This window comes from Arachis hypogaea, chromosome 15 (assembly GCF_003086295.3).
Source record: "Arachis hypogaea cultivar Tifrunner chromosome 15, arahy.Tifrunner.gnm2.J5K5, whole genome shotgun sequence".
Classification (NCBI taxonomy): domain Eukaryota; kingdom Viridiplantae; phylum Streptophyta; class Magnoliopsida; order Fabales; family Fabaceae; genus Arachis; species Arachis hypogaea.
The window spans coordinates 2464198-2484449 of NC_092050.1; the positions used below are offsets into that span (position 1 = coordinate 2464198).

At 31.8% G+C, this 20252-nt stretch overlaps 2 protein-coding genes and 1 pseudogene across 3 annotated transcripts; 2 read left to right on the forward strand and 1 right to left on the reverse strand.

The window, feature by feature from the left end:
• The first annotated feature begins 1469 nt into the window (after positions 1 to 1469).
• Positions 1470 to 5005, forward strand: LOC112747543 (ubiquinol oxidase 1, mitochondrial-like; annotated as a pseudogene).
• Positions 5006 to 6896: 1891 nt separating this feature from the next.
• Positions 6897 to 9174, forward strand: LOC112747545 (ubiquinol oxidase 2, mitochondrial-like). Its single transcript, XM_025795604.2, has 4 exons — positions 6897 to 7558; positions 7644 to 7772; positions 8194 to 8682; positions 8798 to 9174. The coding sequence occupies exons 1-4, from the start codon at positions 7148 to 7150 to the stop codon at positions 8855 to 8857; spliced, it is 1089 nt and encodes a 362-aa protein (XP_025651389.1). The 5' UTR covers positions 6897 to 7147; the 3' UTR covers positions 8858 to 9174.
• Positions 9175 to 9660: 486 nt separating this feature from the next.
• On the reverse strand, positions 9661 to 18839 carry LOC112747544 (uncharacterized). 2 transcript variants are annotated; one of them, XM_025795603.3, is made up of 23 exons: positions 18507 to 18839; positions 17920 to 18208; positions 17601 to 17669; positions 17381 to 17518; positions 17157 to 17274; positions 16579 to 16661; positions 15940 to 16035; positions 15564 to 15732; positions 15333 to 15475; positions 15136 to 15222; positions 14714 to 14899; positions 14242 to 14409; positions 13199 to 13319; positions 13048 to 13117; positions 12724 to 12811; positions 12491 to 12611; positions 12187 to 12380; positions 11935 to 12043; positions 11306 to 11461; positions 11006 to 11108; positions 10688 to 10861; positions 10203 to 10348; positions 9661 to 10119 (listed from the first exon to the last, which is right to left on the reverse strand). In XM_025795603.3, the coding sequence occupies exons 1-23, from the start codon at positions 18668 to 18670 to the stop codon at positions 9926 to 9928; spliced, it is 3186 nt and encodes a 1061-aa protein (XP_025651388.1). In that variant the 5' UTR covers positions 18671 to 18839; the 3' UTR covers positions 9661 to 9925. The 2 variants fall into 2 exon arrangements, with proteins under 2 accessions (XP_025651388.1, XP_025651387.1); XM_025795602.3 differs by having other exon boundaries at positions 12724 to 12841; positions 18507 to 18789.
• Between the last annotated feature and the right edge of the window lie 1413 nt (positions 18840 to 20252).

Consider the following 20252-nt stretch of genomic DNA (forward strand, 5'->3'; position numbering starts at 1 on the left):
TATGCTGTCTTATTTTTGAATATTTTTATATTTTATTTTTTAATAATTAATGAAATATAACCTATTATTTAAAAAAAAAACTTTAAATTTTAAAGACAAACGCATGATTAAGTTTAAACATAAAGGTCAAAGAGCATCTCCAATAGATAGATTCCATTTAACTTCTTCTGACATTCAAGAAAATCTACCATTAGAGCATAACCAATGTAAGCCCAACATGTTATTCAAAAAGAGAAAATCTTCATTTAGAGGGATTCATTATAACCAATAATAATTTATCATTTGCTAAGTTATTATAAAAATAAATAATTATATAAAATTTAAAATAATTAAATAATTATATTAAATAATTAAATTAGTAATAATTATAATAAATAATTATATTTTTATTTGATTAATAATTTATATTAAATAATTAAATCTTAATTAATTTATTAATAATTATAATAATTAATTAGATTAAATAATTAAAATACTAATAATTAAATAATTAAATCATAATTAATTTATTAAATAATTTTTAAAATTTAAAATGCTAACCACATTATTAAAATTGGACGTTGCAATAATTTTTTTGTATTAAGTAATTTTACAAATTAGTATAATCCCGAATTATATATTGTATATTATTGTTATGTATGAATTTATTTAACATTAATATTTTTTAATAGTGAATTATTTTTAAATTTATAAATTTAAAATATTATTGAAAAAATTAATTACATTAAGTTTAAGTATTTTAATTAATTAATTAAGTGGGACCACAATAGAGACTAAAGTGAGTTCCTTCTAATGGAGAAGAAAGAGATGCTTTGAGTTCCTATTTACTATCTATGACGCAAAAGTTGATGTGGAGTTACTTTTTATGACAAGTGAGCCATAAATAAGAATTTGGATGAGTTTCTATTGGAGATGGTCTAATATTTTAAATAATGCAAGAAGTAATCAGAATTTATTATTTTTTTTATTTGAATTCATAGGATATTTTATGAAATTCCTTTTTTTTCCACCAATCACTGTTTAACTAAAATAATTTTAAATTACTCGATTCTCATAATGATCTTTCAGTTCTTTCTACAATTTGATTTTGATTTTGTTATGATATCTATCTAGAGCCGCCAAATTGGTACGACATAGTAGTGTAGTACTAATACATTACTACAGCTCAAATATACGAAGATAATTCTAATTAAATAATACAAGATGTAATATAAAAAATTACTTCTTTCCTTTGAAATCACAAGATATTTTTACAAGTTGATCTTATCACCAATCATTGTTTAATCAACTTAGTCATTTATATAATTAGAAAAATAATCCTCTAAAATGAATAGTTACAAATATTAACCGATTATTAGTTAAAAGAAATATTGTTTGTCATTTTTTTCAAAATTAAATTATATTAAAACTTTTTATTCAATAATTATCAACTTAAAAGAAAAAAAAATAGTATATAAATCCTCCTCCCTTAAGCCTTTTTTCTTCACACAAATACAAGAAGTCAAATAATAATAGTCCCTCAAATGATGATGAAGGGTGGTGGTGGCAGGGTGGCCAAGGAGTTAGGCTATTGGGTTAGAGGCCCTCTTATTCATGGAAATGGTGTAAGAAACACTATGACCACTTTGACCTTTTCAGATAATAATAATAATAATAATAAGGAGAAGGAGAAGAAGGTTGAAGAGAATAATAGTAGTGAGGGTATTGTGAGTTATTGGGGAATTCAGCCTTCTAAGGTTACCAAAGATGATGGCTCACAATGGAAATGGAATTGCTTCAGGGTATGTATATATGCATATTTCTTTTATTTTTATTAGAGATATATAATCAAATTTCGACCAAAAGATTAGAATTCAAATTCTTTACTCCAAAGGAAAGAAAAAGGGTACAAATTAAATAAATAAATAAAAGTTTATATAATAAATTCGCATAAATTTTAAAAAAATATTATATTAAAATCGTGTTAAAAATATAATTATTTATGTTTTTTTTAATAGTTTATACTTTTAGAATAAATAGTTTTATGATAATTTTAATTTTAGTTTTAGAGAATTAAGTTTAATTATTTTAGTTTCTATAATTTTATTAAATTTTTAATTATATCTTTATATTTTTTTTTGAGTTAGATTCTTACACAATTTTTATTTTGTAATTAATTTTTTTATGTAAAAAATGTTAAAAATAATCGAATATTTCTCTCAAAATATATACATGGAATTAAAGATTTAGTTAAATTTTTAATTATAAATATTTTTATTCATAAAAAAATATTCAGTTAATTCTGATTTTTTTATATTAAAAAAATATTAATTATAAAATTAAAAAAATATAAAAATCAAATATATATATATATATACTTAATTATACATTTAATAAAATTATAAAAATTAATAGAATAATTAAATTGAAAATTTATTTGATGTTGATCTTTCCTGTGTTACATGAAGCCTTGGGAGAGTTACAAAGCAGATATAAGCATTGATCTGGAAAAGCATCATGCGCCCAAGACCTTTACGGACAAGATGGCTTTTTGGACTGTAAAGGGTCTCAGATATCCCACTGATATCTTTTTCCAGGTTTCCACTACTTAGTTTATAATTCTATTCATGCATGCATGTATCTTCCTACTAGCTAGCTTTCTTTTACTTTTGCTTCTCGGATCAATATAGCATGCATGAAATGATGCATGTGATGTTTCCTTACTTGGTTTTGCTTCTATATTTTCCAATTCATCTCAACAAGAGTAGACAATCAGACATAATATATTTAAGAGGAATTATAGGGTTAGCAACTTTTGTGATTTGTAGTCATTAATAATGTTTTTAATGATATAAGATTTCATCCAATTGTGTGGAATTACTCATTTTTTTTTTGCTGGTTACATGTTTGTCAGAAATTAATAAAGTTACTGACTTCTAGACTTTTCCTATATTTAATATTATAATATATAATACTAATTTAATAGTTCATTTTTAGTATACATAAAAAAAATGTTATTTATACATTAAAATTAGCTATTAAAATCAGCTATCAATATATTTATATAAATATACGTATAGTTTAATTTGTTTTCAAAGTTTTTATATTTCAGCATATATTTTATATTGGTAGCTGGCTTTAGTCAAATTCTGTCTTTATGTATGCAAATGTTATATGTACAGAAGCGATATGGATGCCGGGCTATGATGCTGGAAACAGTTGCGGCTGTCCCCGGCATGGTAGCAGGCATGCTCCTACACTGCAAATCGCTGCGGCGATTTGAGCACAGTGGTGGGTGGATCAAAGCACTGCTAGAAGAAACCGAGAACGAGCGCATGCACCTAATGACATTCATGGAGGTGTCAGATCCAAAATGGTTGGAACGTGCTCTGGTAATGGCAGTCCAAGGTGTTTTCTTGAACGCATATTTATTGGGGTATTTGGTGTCTCCGAAATTTGCACACCGCATGGTTGGGTACCTTGAAGAGGAAGCAATACACTCCTACACAGAGTTTCTTAAGGAGCTTGCAAGGGTAATATAGAGAATGTGGCAGCACCAGCCATAGCCATCGATTATTGGCAGCTTCCACCTGATTCTACTCTAAGGGATGTGGTTATGGTTGTTAGAGCTGATGAAGCACACCACCGTGATGTCAATCACTTTGCATCGGTAATTCTCACCAATTTTGGTTAATAAAACTATGAATTTAATAAGTGGAAGGAGAATGTTAGGTTGAACAACATAAACGACCACCAATCAAATAAAAATATACTACACCTTAATTTAATGTTATTAATTTAAATTTATTTTTTTAATCATATTAATTCACATTATTCACACATTATTCAAAAATATTATTGGTTATCTATATTTTTCCTAAGTGAAAATTCAACTGTGGTCAACTTTACATGAAATTGATAACTAATAGTCGTTAAGTGAAAATTTATTTAAATCAGTCAAATTATTTAACCACTCATCTATAACTTCACGTAAAATTGACTGTACCTGAATTTTTATCATTTAGTTATGATTCATTGTTAGTCTAAAATAATTTTACGCATGCATTCACATCACTAAAATAACTACCTTTTATATTGACCGAGTGAACGTGATTACACTACTATATAAAAAGTTTTACACTTTTAGTGACTGCATCAAAATTAATTTCTTAAACTCTCTGTATTTAGTTATAAACTTAATTAGTGTCCGAATAAGTTTTTAGTTCCTTCAAGGTGTGATGATTACCTTCTGCATACTTATTTTAATTTAGATCGATTTTTATAATGCTATATATAATTTCAGTTTTGTTAGCATACCAATTTTTCTTCAACTAACTAGGAGTTGATTTCAAATCTTTTTCAATATATATAATTTTACAACATAAAAGAAATAGAGAACAATTATATACTATATCTTGTAAGAAAAATTATTTATCTCACTTGATATGCCCTTATGTATAAGGGGAAGGATTTGGTATCGAATAATCTTATAGTAAACACTAAAATATATACTAGAAAGGAAAATATGGACTTCTTAAATGAATAAATTACTTATCTTGTTTTTAGTGTAGATTAGCCAATTATATACATTTAACTTATCTCATATGTATTACAATTTAATTTATTTATTTAAAAAACCTGAAAAGGGAAAAAAAGGAGATTTTCTTATAATTGTGTGATGTAATAATGTGCAAGAATGATGGTGATGTTATTGCAGGATGTGCATTATCAAGGGCGAGAACTAAGAGAGACTCCTGCTCCAATTGGGTATCACTAAGAATTCAAGGGTCTTTGGCTAGAAGCCTAGAATAAATAAAAATGTTGGTTTGTGACAACAATATTGTTGTGTTTTGTTATGGATAATAATCTGAATAATGCTGATGTATCTTGTACAAAGTTGGTGAGTTGAGTTATTTAGTGGGGAATCAAGAGTTTGTCAATTCATGTTGACAAAAATCTCATCTATTTAAATAGAATTTGTAAAATATCTTAATAAATGATCAATTTAAATTTTAGTTTTCATGTATGGTATACTCCTTATTGGCTTCTGCGATCCTTGTCAAGTTAAAGGGAAAATTTAATTATCATTAGAAACTTTAATTAATTAAATTTTTATGACAATTAATTTATTTGCTAAAAAGATTTATTTTTGTATTGAATATATTTAAAATTATGATTCATAATAGACGTACCACAAACTATACAAAAAGAGATATGATTTATGATATAAATTGTTATACCCAAAAACTCTAAGCGAAAAAGAAAAATTATGTCATTTAAAATATATGTCATTAAGTGAAAGTGTTACACTTTTTATTACGTAAATATATTTTAATCATATATTTATTACGTTTTATATGGATAATTTAGATTCATATATCAAACAAAATTATATTCTAACTGACCAAATTTTTTATAGTAGAATATTTGTGATAATAAAAATCTAAATATTTAATTATTATACAAATATATAAAAAGTTATTTATTACGTTTTATATGGATAATTTAGATTCATATACAAAACAAAATTATATTCTAGCTGACCAAATTTTTTATAGTAGAATATTTGTGATAATAAAAATCTAAATATTTAATTTATTATACAAATATATAAAAAGTTTTATGTACTGTGCTATATATAAAAAATGTTGTTTTTTTTTTCAAAACTCATTAATACTCACCTCATATTATAAACATTTTAGTCTAAATACAGAAATATTGCTCACGTTATATTAAACCACAAATATGAAATATCTAATGTTAATTTTGTGGACGAACAAAATTTCTAGTCAATTTTACCGGAAAATACAAAAGGAAATGCATGTGTGTACGGGGGACCAGTGAGAGAATATTCCCTTAGGGTGTATGATATTGAGTTGGTGTGAACACGCAGCAGATAAGACCCAACTACTTGATCCCCAAGAAATGGCAAACTTTAATTATTATTATTCAATTAATGATCAGTTAAGAACAGCCGCATTGGTACGACAGGTAACTTGAATTTGATAGTACAACTTTAATACAATTTAAATAAAATACAATAAGTAATATGAAAATTTTACTTTCTTTTTTTGGTAGGAAATCATAATTTTTTTCATGTGTTTTATCTTTTAAAATTGTCTAAGCTGAAAAATGATTAAACAATGCAATTTCCTTTCGAGAATTATTTTCTTTTAATTTCCAGGTGATAAAAATTTTATTCTTATTAAACTTTTTAAAGAAGTCATAATATGTTATTAAATTAAATATGATTTATATATTTTAGAGTTTTTATTTTACAAATAATTTAAAACTTCAATAACTTTATATTTTATTATGCAAAGAAAATTATATAATATTTAAGGTGAAAATTCAAGACTTCACGTGAAGTTAATAGGTGAGAGCTGTTGGATGAAAATTTAGTCAAATTAGTTAAATTATGTAATAATTTTTAACTATTAATTTTAAGTCTACTGCACCTGAGTTTCTACTAATATTTAAGTGAGTGGAAAAAATCTTAACTATTAGATATTACATGAATGATGAGTATATATATTAAACTATAAAATAAAATAAGGAAAATTTAAAGGGTAAACAATTTTATTGAATTTTGGTCAGTATATAATTAGTAGAGAAATGTGAGTCATTGAATGAAATCTCACACTAATTTTATACTATTAAATTATTATTAATGACTATTTAATGGCTACCAATCACCAAAATTATTGGCCCCTAACATTACACATAAAATAATATACATTGAAATTAAATCTTATTTTCCTATGAAATTACTTCACCTCTGCTAATTGACACTCATATAATGATGATAATAAATTGTTATTATTAACAAAATCAACCTTAAAAAATATACCAAAAAGAATGTAGGAAAAATAGTTAATTAAATAAGTAAAATATGGTTCTAGAATATTTTCCATGCCAAACCCAAACACATGCATTCCACCGCCATAGTTGCCAACTAACACACCAACGTATCAACGTTACTCACCTCATCTTTTTCGCTCTCTTCATATATATATACACAACCTCTCTTAAACCCTTTTTTTTTTCATCACAACAACGAAAAAAGCAATTCAAATTCCCTTTAACAATTTCTCATCTCATATTCTTTTCCCGAGAAAATAACAAACACTTCTACCCCGCGCTTCTTGGAATCATTGTGGTGATTATCATGATGATGACGATGGTTCGTACCGCTGCTGGTGGTGGTGGTGCTAGGGTGGCCAACACTGCTGTGATTGTTGCAGCTAACCGTTTGTTCTCCACCGCGGGCCGTGGCGGCGTGGCGGCGGCGGCGGCGGCGAGAGGTATTGGTAATGAAGTCGGTGTTGGTGGTCCGAACAAGTTAGGGTATTGGATTAGAGCATCAATGATTGATGGAGGAAGGAGCGAGAGCACTATGGCCTTGTCATCGGAGAAGGAGAAGAACAATGAAGAGAAGAAGAAGATTGGATCGTCTTCTGAAAGTGTTGGGAACAAAGAGAATAGTAATGATAAGGGTATTATCGCGAGTTATTGGGGTATCAATCCATCTAAGATTACCAAAGAGGATGGCACAGAATGGAAATGGAACTGCTTCAGGGTACATATTTTCAGATCTGTTGTTATTTATTTTCTTCTTGAAAAGTTTTGTTTTGTTTTATTGAATATATATTTTTTTAATGAAGCCATGGGAGACATACAAAGCGGATCTGAACATTGATTTGAAGAAGCACCATGCGCCGGTAACATTTCTGGACAAGATGGCTTATTGGACTGTTAAATCGCTCAGATTCCCCACTGATCTATTCTTTCAGGTATCCATTATTCATTGATATCTTTTCAAGTGGTACATGATGGTGCATGTGATGTTAGGTTGCTGAGGGTTAGGTCATAAGTTGATTAACCAGCACATGATGCGTTTGAGAACTAATCATGTAATTGATAATATAATACCTTTCATCTCTTGAAATAGGGCAAAACAAATTTCTGAAAGTTAAATGATCTTCATGAAGATTAATAGCTTAGAGCCTCTCTAAGAAAATTAAACGGATGATTACATAGAATACTTTGTTTGATTTGGGAAGTCCATATTACCTCTTTGTTCTTTGATATAGAAATATTACATCTTACATTACCTTCAGAAGAAAAATATAAGCCTTGATAATTTCATAGTCTATAATATAAAATGCTTAATTAAGCTTTGTTCTTATCATATGTTTTATTCAAATGTAACAGCGCCGATATGGATGCCGAGCAATGATGCTGGAGACAGTGGCAGCTGTTCCTGGCATGGTGGGAGGGATGCTCCTCCACTGCAAATCGCTGCGACGATTCGAGCACAGTGGTGGCTGGATCAAAGCTCTGCTGGAAGAAGCAGAGAACGAGCGCATGCACCTAATGACCTTCATGGAAGTGGCCAAGCCAAAGTGGTACGAGCGTGCTTTGGTGATAGCAGTTCAAGGTGTTTTCTTCAATGCCTACTTCTTGGGGTATTTGGTGTCTCCCAAATTTGCACACCGCATGGTTGGGTACCTTGAGGAGGAAGCAATACACTCCTACACTGAGTTCCTTAAGGAGCTTGACAAGGGCAATATAGAGAATGTGCCAGCACCAGCCATAGCCATCGACTATTGGCAGCTTCCACCTGATTCTACTCTAAGGGATGTGGTTATGGTCGTCAGAGCCGATGAAGCGCACCACCGTGACGTCAACCACTTTGCATCGGTAAGCTTATTTATACCCTTTTATTAATCTTGGATGAAAAAATATTGAAGGTGTGTTTGGTATATGATATTATGATTTGGATTGCTAATGGTGTTATTTTTTGAATGAATTGCAGGATGTACATTATCAAGGCCGAGAGTTACGAGAGACTGCTGCTCCAATTGGTTATCACTAAGACTCTGATTTCTTGTCAAATTTTTTAGTGGAGTGCAGATTGAGTCAAATTACATGGTGAATGTAATTTTGGCTAGAAGCCTAGAATAAATAAAGCTTCTAGTTTGGTGACAATATAGTAGTATTTTTCTCAAGGTTCGTCTAACAATGTCGATGTAAATAATGTGGAGTCTACTTATTGTTCTGAGTCATACATCTCCTTGTTTGTCTGAAGTCATATATCTGAATGATTTGTTATTCTATTGGGCACTGTTGAGGGTGCTCATGGAGTTATACGAAATCTCATAACTAGAGAGCTCCACTACATTTTGCCTGATATTTCCTTGATGCTCCTTTTTGACGGTAGATTGCATTACTTTCTTCATGGTTATGGATCTTAACATCATCAGACAAGTGCTGCTATTTTATCTTTAATACTCGACTGGAATTTGCCTTATGGCAGATAATTTAGCGGAAGGAATAGATGAAATTTAATAAAAGATTTTACAATAAGTCTGGCAGGGCATGATAAAACTGCATCAATTTGAGTGACACCCGGCTGTGTCAGATAAGAATTATAATGAATCTATAACCAGTTTGGTATGATTATTGGGAAGTGTGTTCAAACGCCTCTTAATGTTTCGAACCTAGTGTATCGTCAATGCAAAAAGTAAAGACTGCATCTTAGAAGCAAAGTTAAAACACAGGGTGTTAACAGCTAGGAAAGCTGCGTGATGGTAATGGAGGGGTAAATGATTGGTATTGCCATCAGAAGATAAGAGGGGGGAGGGGGTGTTACTTAATTGATCCCACACTCGAGGAAAATTTAGGTTCCAAGATAGCAATTTTTGTTGCATTTGAACAAACATGACATCGCATACATTAGGCCATCTGGGATACACTATTCCCAGTCCTTCCTTTATTCCTTACTTCCATTCCCAATTTCACGCTAAAGTTCCAAACATATATACGTACAGTTAAGTGGAAGGCACCTTTTGATTTAGCTGCAATGTTTTATATGCAAGTTATTAGCACTGTTCTGCTGCTCTTAACACGCGGATACCTTGTGCAGTGAGCAGTTTAGAAATAATCATGGGATTCTCACGACCTCGTACTGATGGGAAATTCTGAGAGGGGATTGATTTGAAACGGGCCGGCTCTCAGACCATAGCTCCAGGTTGACCGTGCCGCAATCCCAATGAACCAGACACTTGAAAACCTCAGTTACGTTAAATCGATTGACCAGCGCCAATCCAAGACATTTATCAATGAGCCTCCACTCACCTGAGATAAAAAAAGTTCATCATCTATCTTGTTAATATTGGCAGTAATGAATAATGCAAAGGATAAGATAAAATGACCATTACCATTTGGAAGAAGGTCTCCTTCAAAAGATTGCTCTCCACTTTCGGGAAACACTTCATGCGTTGATCCATCAATTGAGGTAAAAGAAATAAAAGATTCTGATGGGTGCAAAAGATCAAATGTTGGGTGAACCCTTAAGCAGACCAACCTGCAGAAAGTAAAATGGACCATAGCAGAAATCAATAATCTGAACAAATTCAAACATTTTCAATTGAGCAAATAAAAGAACACAAGGATACTGCAGTCACAGAGGGTAAAACTCAAAAATTGTTAACCTAGCTAAATACAGTTTCTCATCAACGCTAGCTAATATTAGTGTTTTCTTTTTTCGGATGATTAATCTATAAATAGCTGAGTAAAATATTCTGTAAAATCTGATTCTGAAGTACTGAAAATGTTGAGTAAAACTACACACCAGTCCTTGAAAAATTCAATTTGTAACCCACACAATGCTATTAAATGTTACAATACAAAAAAAAAATAAAACCTTGAGAATCCTCCAGAACCAGCTCCAACACTGCGGGATAATATGCTTGATTCTACTTGAAACATGCTAACAGCATTCTTTGGAAAATAGATCTGCCGCTGAAGAACCAATCCTCCACCAATATCACCCTCTAATACCATAGATTCTCCTTCCCCTGCAAGCTCAAGTTCTCGACTGCAAGAAAGAAAACAAATGTATGTTGAACACCAAAGTTAAGAGGGTGTGGGCGGACCAGCACGGACAAAAATATGCACACAAAGAATGGGTTAAAGGGGAATTTGGTGGCTCTCAGAAAAAACAAGTGCAAGAAAAACTAACTCAATGATAGAGTATTCCTCCGAACATCCAGCAGATCGATACTCTGTACCACTATACTCCTCGTATCCACTGGTTTCTAACCTGCTATGCAGCCATTGTGTTCCTGAAGGCAGATAATTTATCATGAACAATACAACATTTGTTCCATCCATGCAACATAAAGTAATATGATCTCCTTTATAACTATATGGATCTAATGAGAAACACAAAGAACCAACAGGTCGTATGGAAAATAAAAGGAGTTCTATTTCCAGATTAATTTACTGATTAAATAAATTGCTAATGGACAATCAATTTTACCTGAAGGAATGTGCACCATGGAAATGATTCTGCCGCCAATCCAGGGAACAATTTTAAGAACCCACTCACCATTTTTCAGTTCAATGGGAGTTCTTGAAAGCTCTGTCCCCTTGGGTCCAGAAAGCTCCTCTGCATCAGGAATCTGAATTGCCCCTTCTGCATAGCATTCATGAGAAATTAGCACACCATGATACAGAGTATGCATTATTAGTGCATGCATCTCATACACAACTGAGAAGAAAATGCAATGTCAATTGCCAAATACTTCTCTCCCTGCTTACCCTCCACTTTGCTCATGGGGAAAGGAAGAGTGAAAAGCATGCAAAACTTTCAATTCTCAAAAAAGGAAGGAAATGAAAAACCCATATACATGTGAGGAAGACGTGAAACTACTGAGTAATAGCACGGTGCTAAATATTCATGAATATCAAAACCTAAGAATATCTTCAACAGAGGTCATATAATATTATATTTTTCAAAAGCAGACTTGTTGGCAGAAGATAAATAAAGCTATAGCATTGGCAGAGAAGGATGCTAAAGAAGATGAGAATTTAAGAAAATATGAGCATATATACTCTATAAGGAAATATTCATAAACCCACAAAGTAAAGATCTGAGCAAGTACCTACCTAATCGTTCCTTGTATTCCTTCTCACTTGTAGATACTAACTTCGATACCTCCTCTTCAGAAGGCAGAATAACTTGCAGAACTTCTCCATCCATGCCCCAGGTATCAAGCTGTATACAAAACCTAACTTATCAATATGAATCTCAAGTGGAAAGGATAATGTAATGAATAACTTCTAAGCACAACACTTGATTACTTCTTTCTATATAAGTTTCATGTTCCTCATAAATTCCTTTTTTGAAGAAACACATACCATTGCACCCCCACCTAGCAATACTTGAACATGAAGGCGGCGTTTGGGTCTTCCCCATGATCCTTCAGATTTTTGTACTCTCACAGTAACAACCGATGACTGAAGTTCAGCCACATATTGTGTTAATAAATAATTGCCTTTGGTGAATTCATATCCATCACCATCATCCTCAAATAGAACACCTTCAGCTTTCCCTGTAAATGAATATATCTTATTCATACGTTATCTAAAAGTACATTCATCTGAAAAGCAAATATATTGTAATTACAAGCATTCTTAGGGAAAACAGAATGCAGGGACTTACCTTGTTCATCTAAGGCCACAAGAAGCATCAAGTCATCTGATGGACGAGCTTCTCCAACATGTTGCAGAGGGAGACCCACAGGAATAATTGATCCACCTTTTAAATATAAAGCTGGCAAATCCTGTCATGCCCCAAACAGCACAAAAAATAAGTAAAGATTTTGAAGACAGAATAAAAAATAGAAAGAAAAGTAGAAATGACATGCAAAAAGTAGCAGAAGAAAGCATGGATACCGGATGTGCATCACCAAAGTCAAAACTCAACCAAATACCCTTAGGCAAAGTATACTCCAGCTTATCCAACCCCTGATTGCGTAAGGTGCTGATCAGATACAAAGAACACGTCAAATTACTGCAAATTGTACAGCATTGGGTAAAACTTTCTATCAACAACTATAAGCTTCGCCACATTTTGTGCTAGCATGAATAATAAAAATAATAATAATAACAACAACAACAACAATAACAACAATAATAATAATAATAAATCCTGCAAAGGCATCTCTCAATAATCTAACAGTGGCAGCTAGATTGACTACTTTAAGTAAGGGGAAGAACCTTGCATATACTAAAACTGGTCCAAGCAAAAATGAGTTTTCAAGTTTCCTCAGACTAGGATCTTTTGGATCTGCAAGAAGCGAGAATATAAATCCATCATGTGTTAACCAAACAAAAGACACTAAATTTATTCTTCAGAACACGGAATCACCGGCAAAGAAAGTAGGTGTTGTTACTGGAGTGCCCCTTGTATGAGCAAAATAAAAAAGTGTGTAGATAAGTGGGATAAGGCGGTAGCGCCTCTTCAATGCCAATCGACAAACTTCTTCGCACTAATAATTAAAGCTGAAGTCAGTGATGCACAGTTTTGAGCATAGAAGTAAATTTCAATCACAGAAAAACATCACAGCAAACAACGGGGAAAATGAAATATAAGGAGTAAGGACTGTAGCTGCACATCTTCCCATTCATTATAGAATCTTATCTTCAGCCTCCAGCTGGGCAGCTGGCAGTGAGATTCCTTTAAAAAAGCTTTAAATGAATTTTCTAATCAATAAAACATCAGTTGCTCAAAATCTAGTTTTAAGGTGCTAGCAAAATATTAATAACAAACCAACACGCAAATTTGAAATCATGGTTTAACAGGATGTGGATACTGATACATCGGCAACAATCACATGCTTAGTAAGTAGTTGGGCGTAAAAAAGAATAATATATGATAAAACCAGTATTTTCTTTTTAGGTACCCTGAATAATATAAATGAACATAAGTACATAAACAGTTATCATTTTTCACAGAAGTTCAAAAGATTTCAGGGAAAACAAGAGCAATTTTTAAAGTTAGCACTGAATAAGTTCAAAACGTGTTGTGCAACACCAAAACTTAAAGCATGAAATGAAGTACATGTGAGAATATATTTATTTATTTCAATTAACTCATTTTAAAGTTGATGTCAAGCAAAGACAAAGAACTAGATAATGTCCAGTACATTACCAGTTGGAAACCATAACAAAGAAAAGAATTTTATATAGGCAACTGCGAACCAACCTCTTCCCCAAAAGACCAGGGTTCATGGTCTTTTGTGCCTTCTTCAGAATGAAATGAAGTACATGTGAGAATATATTTATTTATTTCAATTAACTCATTTTAAAGTTGATGTCAAGCAAAGACAAAGAACTAGATAATGTCCAGTACATTACCAGTTGGAAACCATAACAAAGAAAAGAATTTTATATAGGCAACTGCGAACCAACCTCTTCCCCAAAAGACCAGGGTTCATGGTCTTTTGTGCCTTCTTCAGAATGACCTCTGCAGAAGGGAAACAAGGAACCTACACCCATCCACCTTCCAAAAAGCCTAGGTGTTGCATTTCCAGCAAATCCCCCAAGATCAGGACCAGAAAATGGCTGACCACTGAGTCCCTGAACACAACAAATGCAAAAAATGAAGGGATGCAGAAAACTTACTGGATGCCAATATTTATGTTAGAAATACATAAATATCCTTCTGATTTTATCTTTCTTCCAGCACTGAACATAGTATTTTTTCAATACAACACCACTCACAAAGCACTGAACATAGTATGAAAATGTGTAAAATATAAAAAGCTATAAGGAGGGAGCTACGAGGACTTAAAATATTCTTCACAACAATTTGCAGGACAAAGTGGTACCAAGATGATATCAAATGCAAATGTTGCTCAAGAAGCATTGGTTTGATTCATACCAACTGAAGTACCATAGAGATACTCATATGAAAATGCTCCCAGGTTGAAAGGTTATCTCCAGTCCATGTTGCGGCATACCTTTGGCTACCAACGAATCCAGCTCTGGTGAGAACAAATGGTCGTTTGTTTTCGTTTGCCAGTTTCATACCTTCGTACGTTGATCTTGCCATTAGCAGACCATAAACCTACAGCGAACAGTCATAAGAATAACTAGTGGTTCAAGGTAGACAATATTACCTTGCAAAACCATTGACATACTCAACAAAGACAAACTTCACAAAATAAATTCAGAGTCAAGCTGCAGGACTGTATCTTACTATTATATAACTGAATCACATCCTACTTGCATGTATCGCCCACAAGTTTATTATTTAAAAAGACATGTTACTCCAAAACTATGATAAAGGTTAAAGAATACTACATTATGATAAAAAGAATGATTCTGATGACCGCCAAGTTCACTGTCTCCCCTATGAACATTGTTCTCAGGCATTGTTTTTGTTACAACCTGGAAAAGCATAATAAATGTAAATTCAAATGTCAAGACCACAAATACCAAAATTTGGACAGAACCTTGTTTATAATTTATTGAAAACATATTAACAATATTAAAAGTACCTTAAAAACAGCAGGTTCATTCATATCATTCCATATGCCATCAACACCATTGGAAACGAAATCTTTAACTAGATTAGCCCACCATGAACGAACTTTTGACTGTGTATAGTCAGGGAAGACACAAGGCCCAGGCCACACCTCCCCTAAGGAAAAAATAGATGAGCACAATGCATCACTAGGAGGAAAGAAGAATGTATAAAGTGAAAAAAGCATAGTGAAAATAATAGTTACCAACAAAAGGTGTTCCATCTGCCTTTTGGACCCAAACATCACTTTTACAACCACTATCATATACAAAATAACCTTCTTCCTGTTTAATGCCAGGATCAAGCATCCAAATAGCTTTAAAACCATTATAATGGAGGCCTTCTGCTAAAGACTTGGGATCACGAAAACGCTCCTGAAGGATATCAGAAAACTTATTTTCCAAATAAAAAATACTGCTAAACACATATTCAATATGGTCAAACCCAAAAATTAGTGTGCAATGGGAACTTAATCTTGGACAATACATCCCCCCATGTGTGTGAGCCACGGCATGCATGTACTGATTGCAGCATCAATCCATATATTAGTTACTGCTATTTATCTAAGGAGAATAACATGCCTTGTCAAAGGTGAAACAACGAAAACCATCCATGTAATCGATATCCATCCATATCACATCACAAGGTATAGACTTTTTCCGGAATGTTCTTGCTACCTGCAATTTTCAATAGCTAACCAGTCAAGGAAATATGATACATGCCTTTCAAAATCTAACAACTAAACATATCGCTAGCTACCCACAACTCCAAAAGTACACAAAACTTCAATACTGTTTGCTATGCACAATACATAAATACGCATCAAATCTTGAAAGTTTTTAAAAGAAGTTAATGAAACATAACAGAAGTTAAAGAAAGTTTTACAAAATTAAAAGTAAAAGTTATCCATTTTTCAGTTTAATTTTATCAAAAGCCATTGAAGGTGCATTTGTTTTAGTTTTCTTCTTAAGATACTCATCTCTGCTTCTCCTGAATAGCCTAAAGTAGATCCCATATATTTCTTGTAATCTTTTGAGTAGAAGTTGAGATGAGTTGTTCTATGAAGTGGTGATTTTTTTTTTCAAACGTAATAAATTCACTTTTATCCAAATATAATAAAAAAGCAGAAACAGGCGAACCTCCAGAAGTAGAGTAAATGAATGCAATCAGTCCCTAGAGTCATTACTATTTAGAAAGACAAGATAAGAGCAGTGCAGTACCTCCAGAACCCTCTGGTCAGACATGTAGCTCCAACGGCACTGTTGATAGCCTAATGACCATTTGGGGGGCATAAACACGGTCCCTATAAATAAATTGATGACAATGGAACATAATATCAATCACATTCTAATATATGAATGCTGAATAGAACTTTAACATTCTAATATCAATCACATTCTAATATATCAATCCTATACATAAATTTAAAGTTAAGCAGTTATAACAGAGAACTTAAAAGTACATTTATCAACTCGTTTTGTGCTTCCAGGATTTGAATAACAGAGAAATTAATATTACCAATAATATCCTCATATTTAGGCATGGATTTGAGAAACTCCTAGTTTGATAAAAACACACTTTGCATTTTCATGTTCGCTTATTAACATAACTTGCATATAATTCATGCTTTCACATGGTGCATAAGTTTTTATACTGATTCCATGAGCTATGAAAGAATTCATTTTCCCCTAAAACTGCATTAAACCTTCTTATGTTAAGTCCCTCAAGAAAGATGAAGCACAATGGTTAGAACTAGAGCAATAATATTTATAGCTGGTTTTTTATTAAAGAAAATTACCTATGGCTTTTGATAGAGATATCAAAACAGCTGTGGGTGAAGCAAAAGGCCCAAATGTAATGACAGGATATGAGGATGGAGCAACAAACTGTATTGTTGATTCTTTTCTCAGATCAATCTGCTTATGAACAGAACAAATGACCATCGATCATATCAATATAACATCGGAAATGTCTCTTAAAGGTTAACCTACATAAATGACATAAATCCAAAGGTTACAGCACCTCACAACGCTTTGTAGTATCAGCAAGAATTCCTAATGCCTCCCCATTTGGAAGAATAGCTAACACCCATGGATGTGATTGGTACAAGGACATAGTTTCAGGACCATAACCATATGCATCTGTGTTCCACGTGAAAACCTACAAGTGCAATATAACTCATTGTTACAATGATACCAAAGAGGACCCTTTTAAACTTGACTATTCCATCCAATTGACTCACTCTTTTCCCTGTCCTTTCAAGCTGCCCACTAGCTTCTCCAGTTCCGTAGAGAGAAGTACCTGTAGGGAACTGTTCAGAAACAAATTCAATCAATTTCTGAAGAGCAGACAAATGATATAATAAGCAAAACAGGGTACGTTTCGTTGAGCTAAAACTGGGTCAAATTTTTACACATCAAACTCATCATGAAAATTTTCATCCAGGTTTTACCCCCCAGATCAAACATACCCTAAAATGTGAAAAATACACCTGAAAAAGTAATCAGATGGCTGAGATAACATCCAAAAGCTCTAACTTGTAAACTAATAAAGCAACGAACCTCAAGTTTGACAACCTGCTGCTCCAGCAGGCACTCAAAAGTAGGGGTATATACAGGAACCTTGTCACTAGTTATAGGTGTGTCTCGATCTCTGCTATTCACAAAAGAAATGCTGGGAAATGCTGCATCTCTATCATTTACAGAACAGTCAAATCGGAAGACTCCATCTCCCAAAATAGGCTTGTAAATCATTTTCCCTGAGCTGACACCAGTGCCATCACTAGTGACTGTCTTTCCTTCATAATTAGCCATTTTAGCTAAAAACTTCTCACAAAATCTCCTTTTTCTTCTGCATTCCAAAAACAATATTGTCAAACCTTATATAACTGTTTAATGCAGTAATCATAATAATGAAGGAAATAGCATGATCATCTATCAAATCATGTAAGATGTAACACTGATGAATAAACTACTCAAAATTCCACGACCTAAGAACTCTAATTGACGATTAAACATGCAAGAACTAAAAATGCGGTATTAAATTCAGTTAAATTAGCATAAATTCCTGGAACCATGCACTTTTCACTGCACAGCGTGGATTTTTTTGACGAATGATGAAGAATTATAAAAGGGAAATCAGAAGTAACCTGAGAGTGATGAGTGATTGTGAAGATGGAAACGGTCGCGTATTGGTGTTCCGAAGAAGGAGAAGATGGTGGTTAAGTGTTGACGCGAACTTCGATGGAATCGCAGGGACGGTTGTGCTCCAACTGCAACAGTAACTGCTGCAACCGAAACTGAACACTTCCATGATCGATGCTTTTTGCTTTCTATTTATATTTACATTTTAATTTTTTTATTAATAGATTGTTATTAGTATTACTATTTTCGTCGACTTATTATTGGTGTGTTTTGCTGTTGTCCAATTTGTTGTTGCCGTCATGCTCCCACTTTCAAGATATAATGATTTTGAGTAAAGTAAATACTATATTCAAAGAATTTAAATTAAATAAGATATTGTCACAAAAAAAAATAAGATATTTAGTTCTCAGTAAATTTTTATTTGGGACACATATAAGTTTTTTTTATATACAAATCTATAAAAATTAGGCCTAACCCACTAAAAATAACCCACAATTTTTAGAGAGCATATGTTTCTTCAACTTTGAATAATCCTAAATAAGAAAGATTTTTTTTAATATTTGTATTCCATATTCTTTCTCTTTATTTTTTTTGGTATTTTTCTTCTTTTTTTTTCGCATTCTTTTTTCTTCTTTTCTGCGTATTTCATCATCGTGATTTTTTTTATTGTTGTTATTATTGCCATATTTTTTTTCTTTTTTTATTGATTTTGTAACATTATGTTCTTTGTTTAATTTTTTCTCCCAAAATGAATTATAAGAAAACAAAGTAAGAAGATGAGAAAGAAGACGCAGTAGAAGATGAGGAAGAGGAAAAGAAAGAATTTTGAATTATGCAGAACTCAGAATAAAAATACATCCAAAATTCTTAAAATACACCCAAATATTTTCGTATTACACCCAAATTTGCTGCAAATACAGAAAAAATATTTTCTCTAATACTGCATTTTTTTCTTCTTCTTTTAGTTAAATGAATATAAGTTCATAATTTTCCAAATAATTTTGCAGCATTATGTGTTTCTTCTTTTTTTAGTTTTTATTCTTGTTAAGAAATAAAATAAGAAGAAATTTGAGAAGATAAAACAAAAATGAAAAGATGAATAAGAAAAAGAAGAAGAAAAAGATGGTGATGATGATAGAAAAAAAGAAGCAAGATGAGGAGGAGGAAGAGGAAGAGTTTTAAATTATACATAACTTATCAGAATAAAAGTATACCAAAAATTCTTAAAATGCACTAAAAATATCTTCGTGTTACATCTAAATATCCTCGTGTTACACCCAAATTTGCTGCAAATATAGAAAAATATTTCCACTAATATTGCATTTTTTTTCTTATTTCTTTTTTTTAGTTGAATGAATGTAAGTTCCTCTTCTTCCAAGTAGTTTTGCAACATGATGTGTTTTTTCTTCTTCTTTATTTGATTTTTTTGTTTTTATTCTTGATAAAAAAGTAAAACAAGAAGAAACTTGAGAAGGTAAAACAAAAAAGAAAAGATGGATAAGAAAAAAAGACGGTGATGATGATGAAAAAAAAAGAAGCAATGAAAAATGAGGAGGAAGAAGAGAAAGAGTTTTGAATTATGCAAAACTTAGCAGAATAAAAATACATCCAAAATTCTTAAAATACATCCAAATATTTTCGTGTTACACTCATATTTACTGTAACTACAGAAAAATATTTCCTTTAATATTATATTTTTTTCTTCTGAATTAAACTACACATCAGGCACTTAATTAAATTTAAAACAATAA

Excerpts from the sequence above, each read along its gene's own strand:
- LOC112747544 (XM_025795602.3), bottom strand. The coding sequence starts at position 18,670 with ATGGAAGTGTTCAGTTTCGGTTGCAGCAGTTACTGTTGCAGTTGGAGC. Across the intron at positions 15,476-15,563 it reads AGATGGAACACCTTTTGTTG|GGGAGGTGTGGCCTGGGCCT; the intron begins GTAACTATTATT and ends TTTTTTCCTTAG. Across the intron at positions 13,320-14,241 it reads CCTGGTCTTTTGGGGAAGAG|TGCGAAGAAGTTTGTCGATT; the intron begins GTTGGTTCGCAG and ends TTTAATTATTAG.
- LOC112747545 (XM_025795604.2), top strand. The coding sequence starts at position 7,148 with ATGATGATGACGATGGTTCGTACCGCTGCTGGTGGTGGTGGTGCTAGG. Across the intron at positions 7,559-7,643 it reads GGAAATGGAACTGCTTCAGG|CCATGGGAGACATACAAAGC; the intron begins GTACATATTTTC and ends TTTTTAATGAAG. Across the intron at positions 8,683-8,797 it reads ACGTCAACCACTTTGCATCG|GATGTACATTATCAAGGCCG; the intron begins GTAAGCTTATTT and ends AATGAATTGCAG.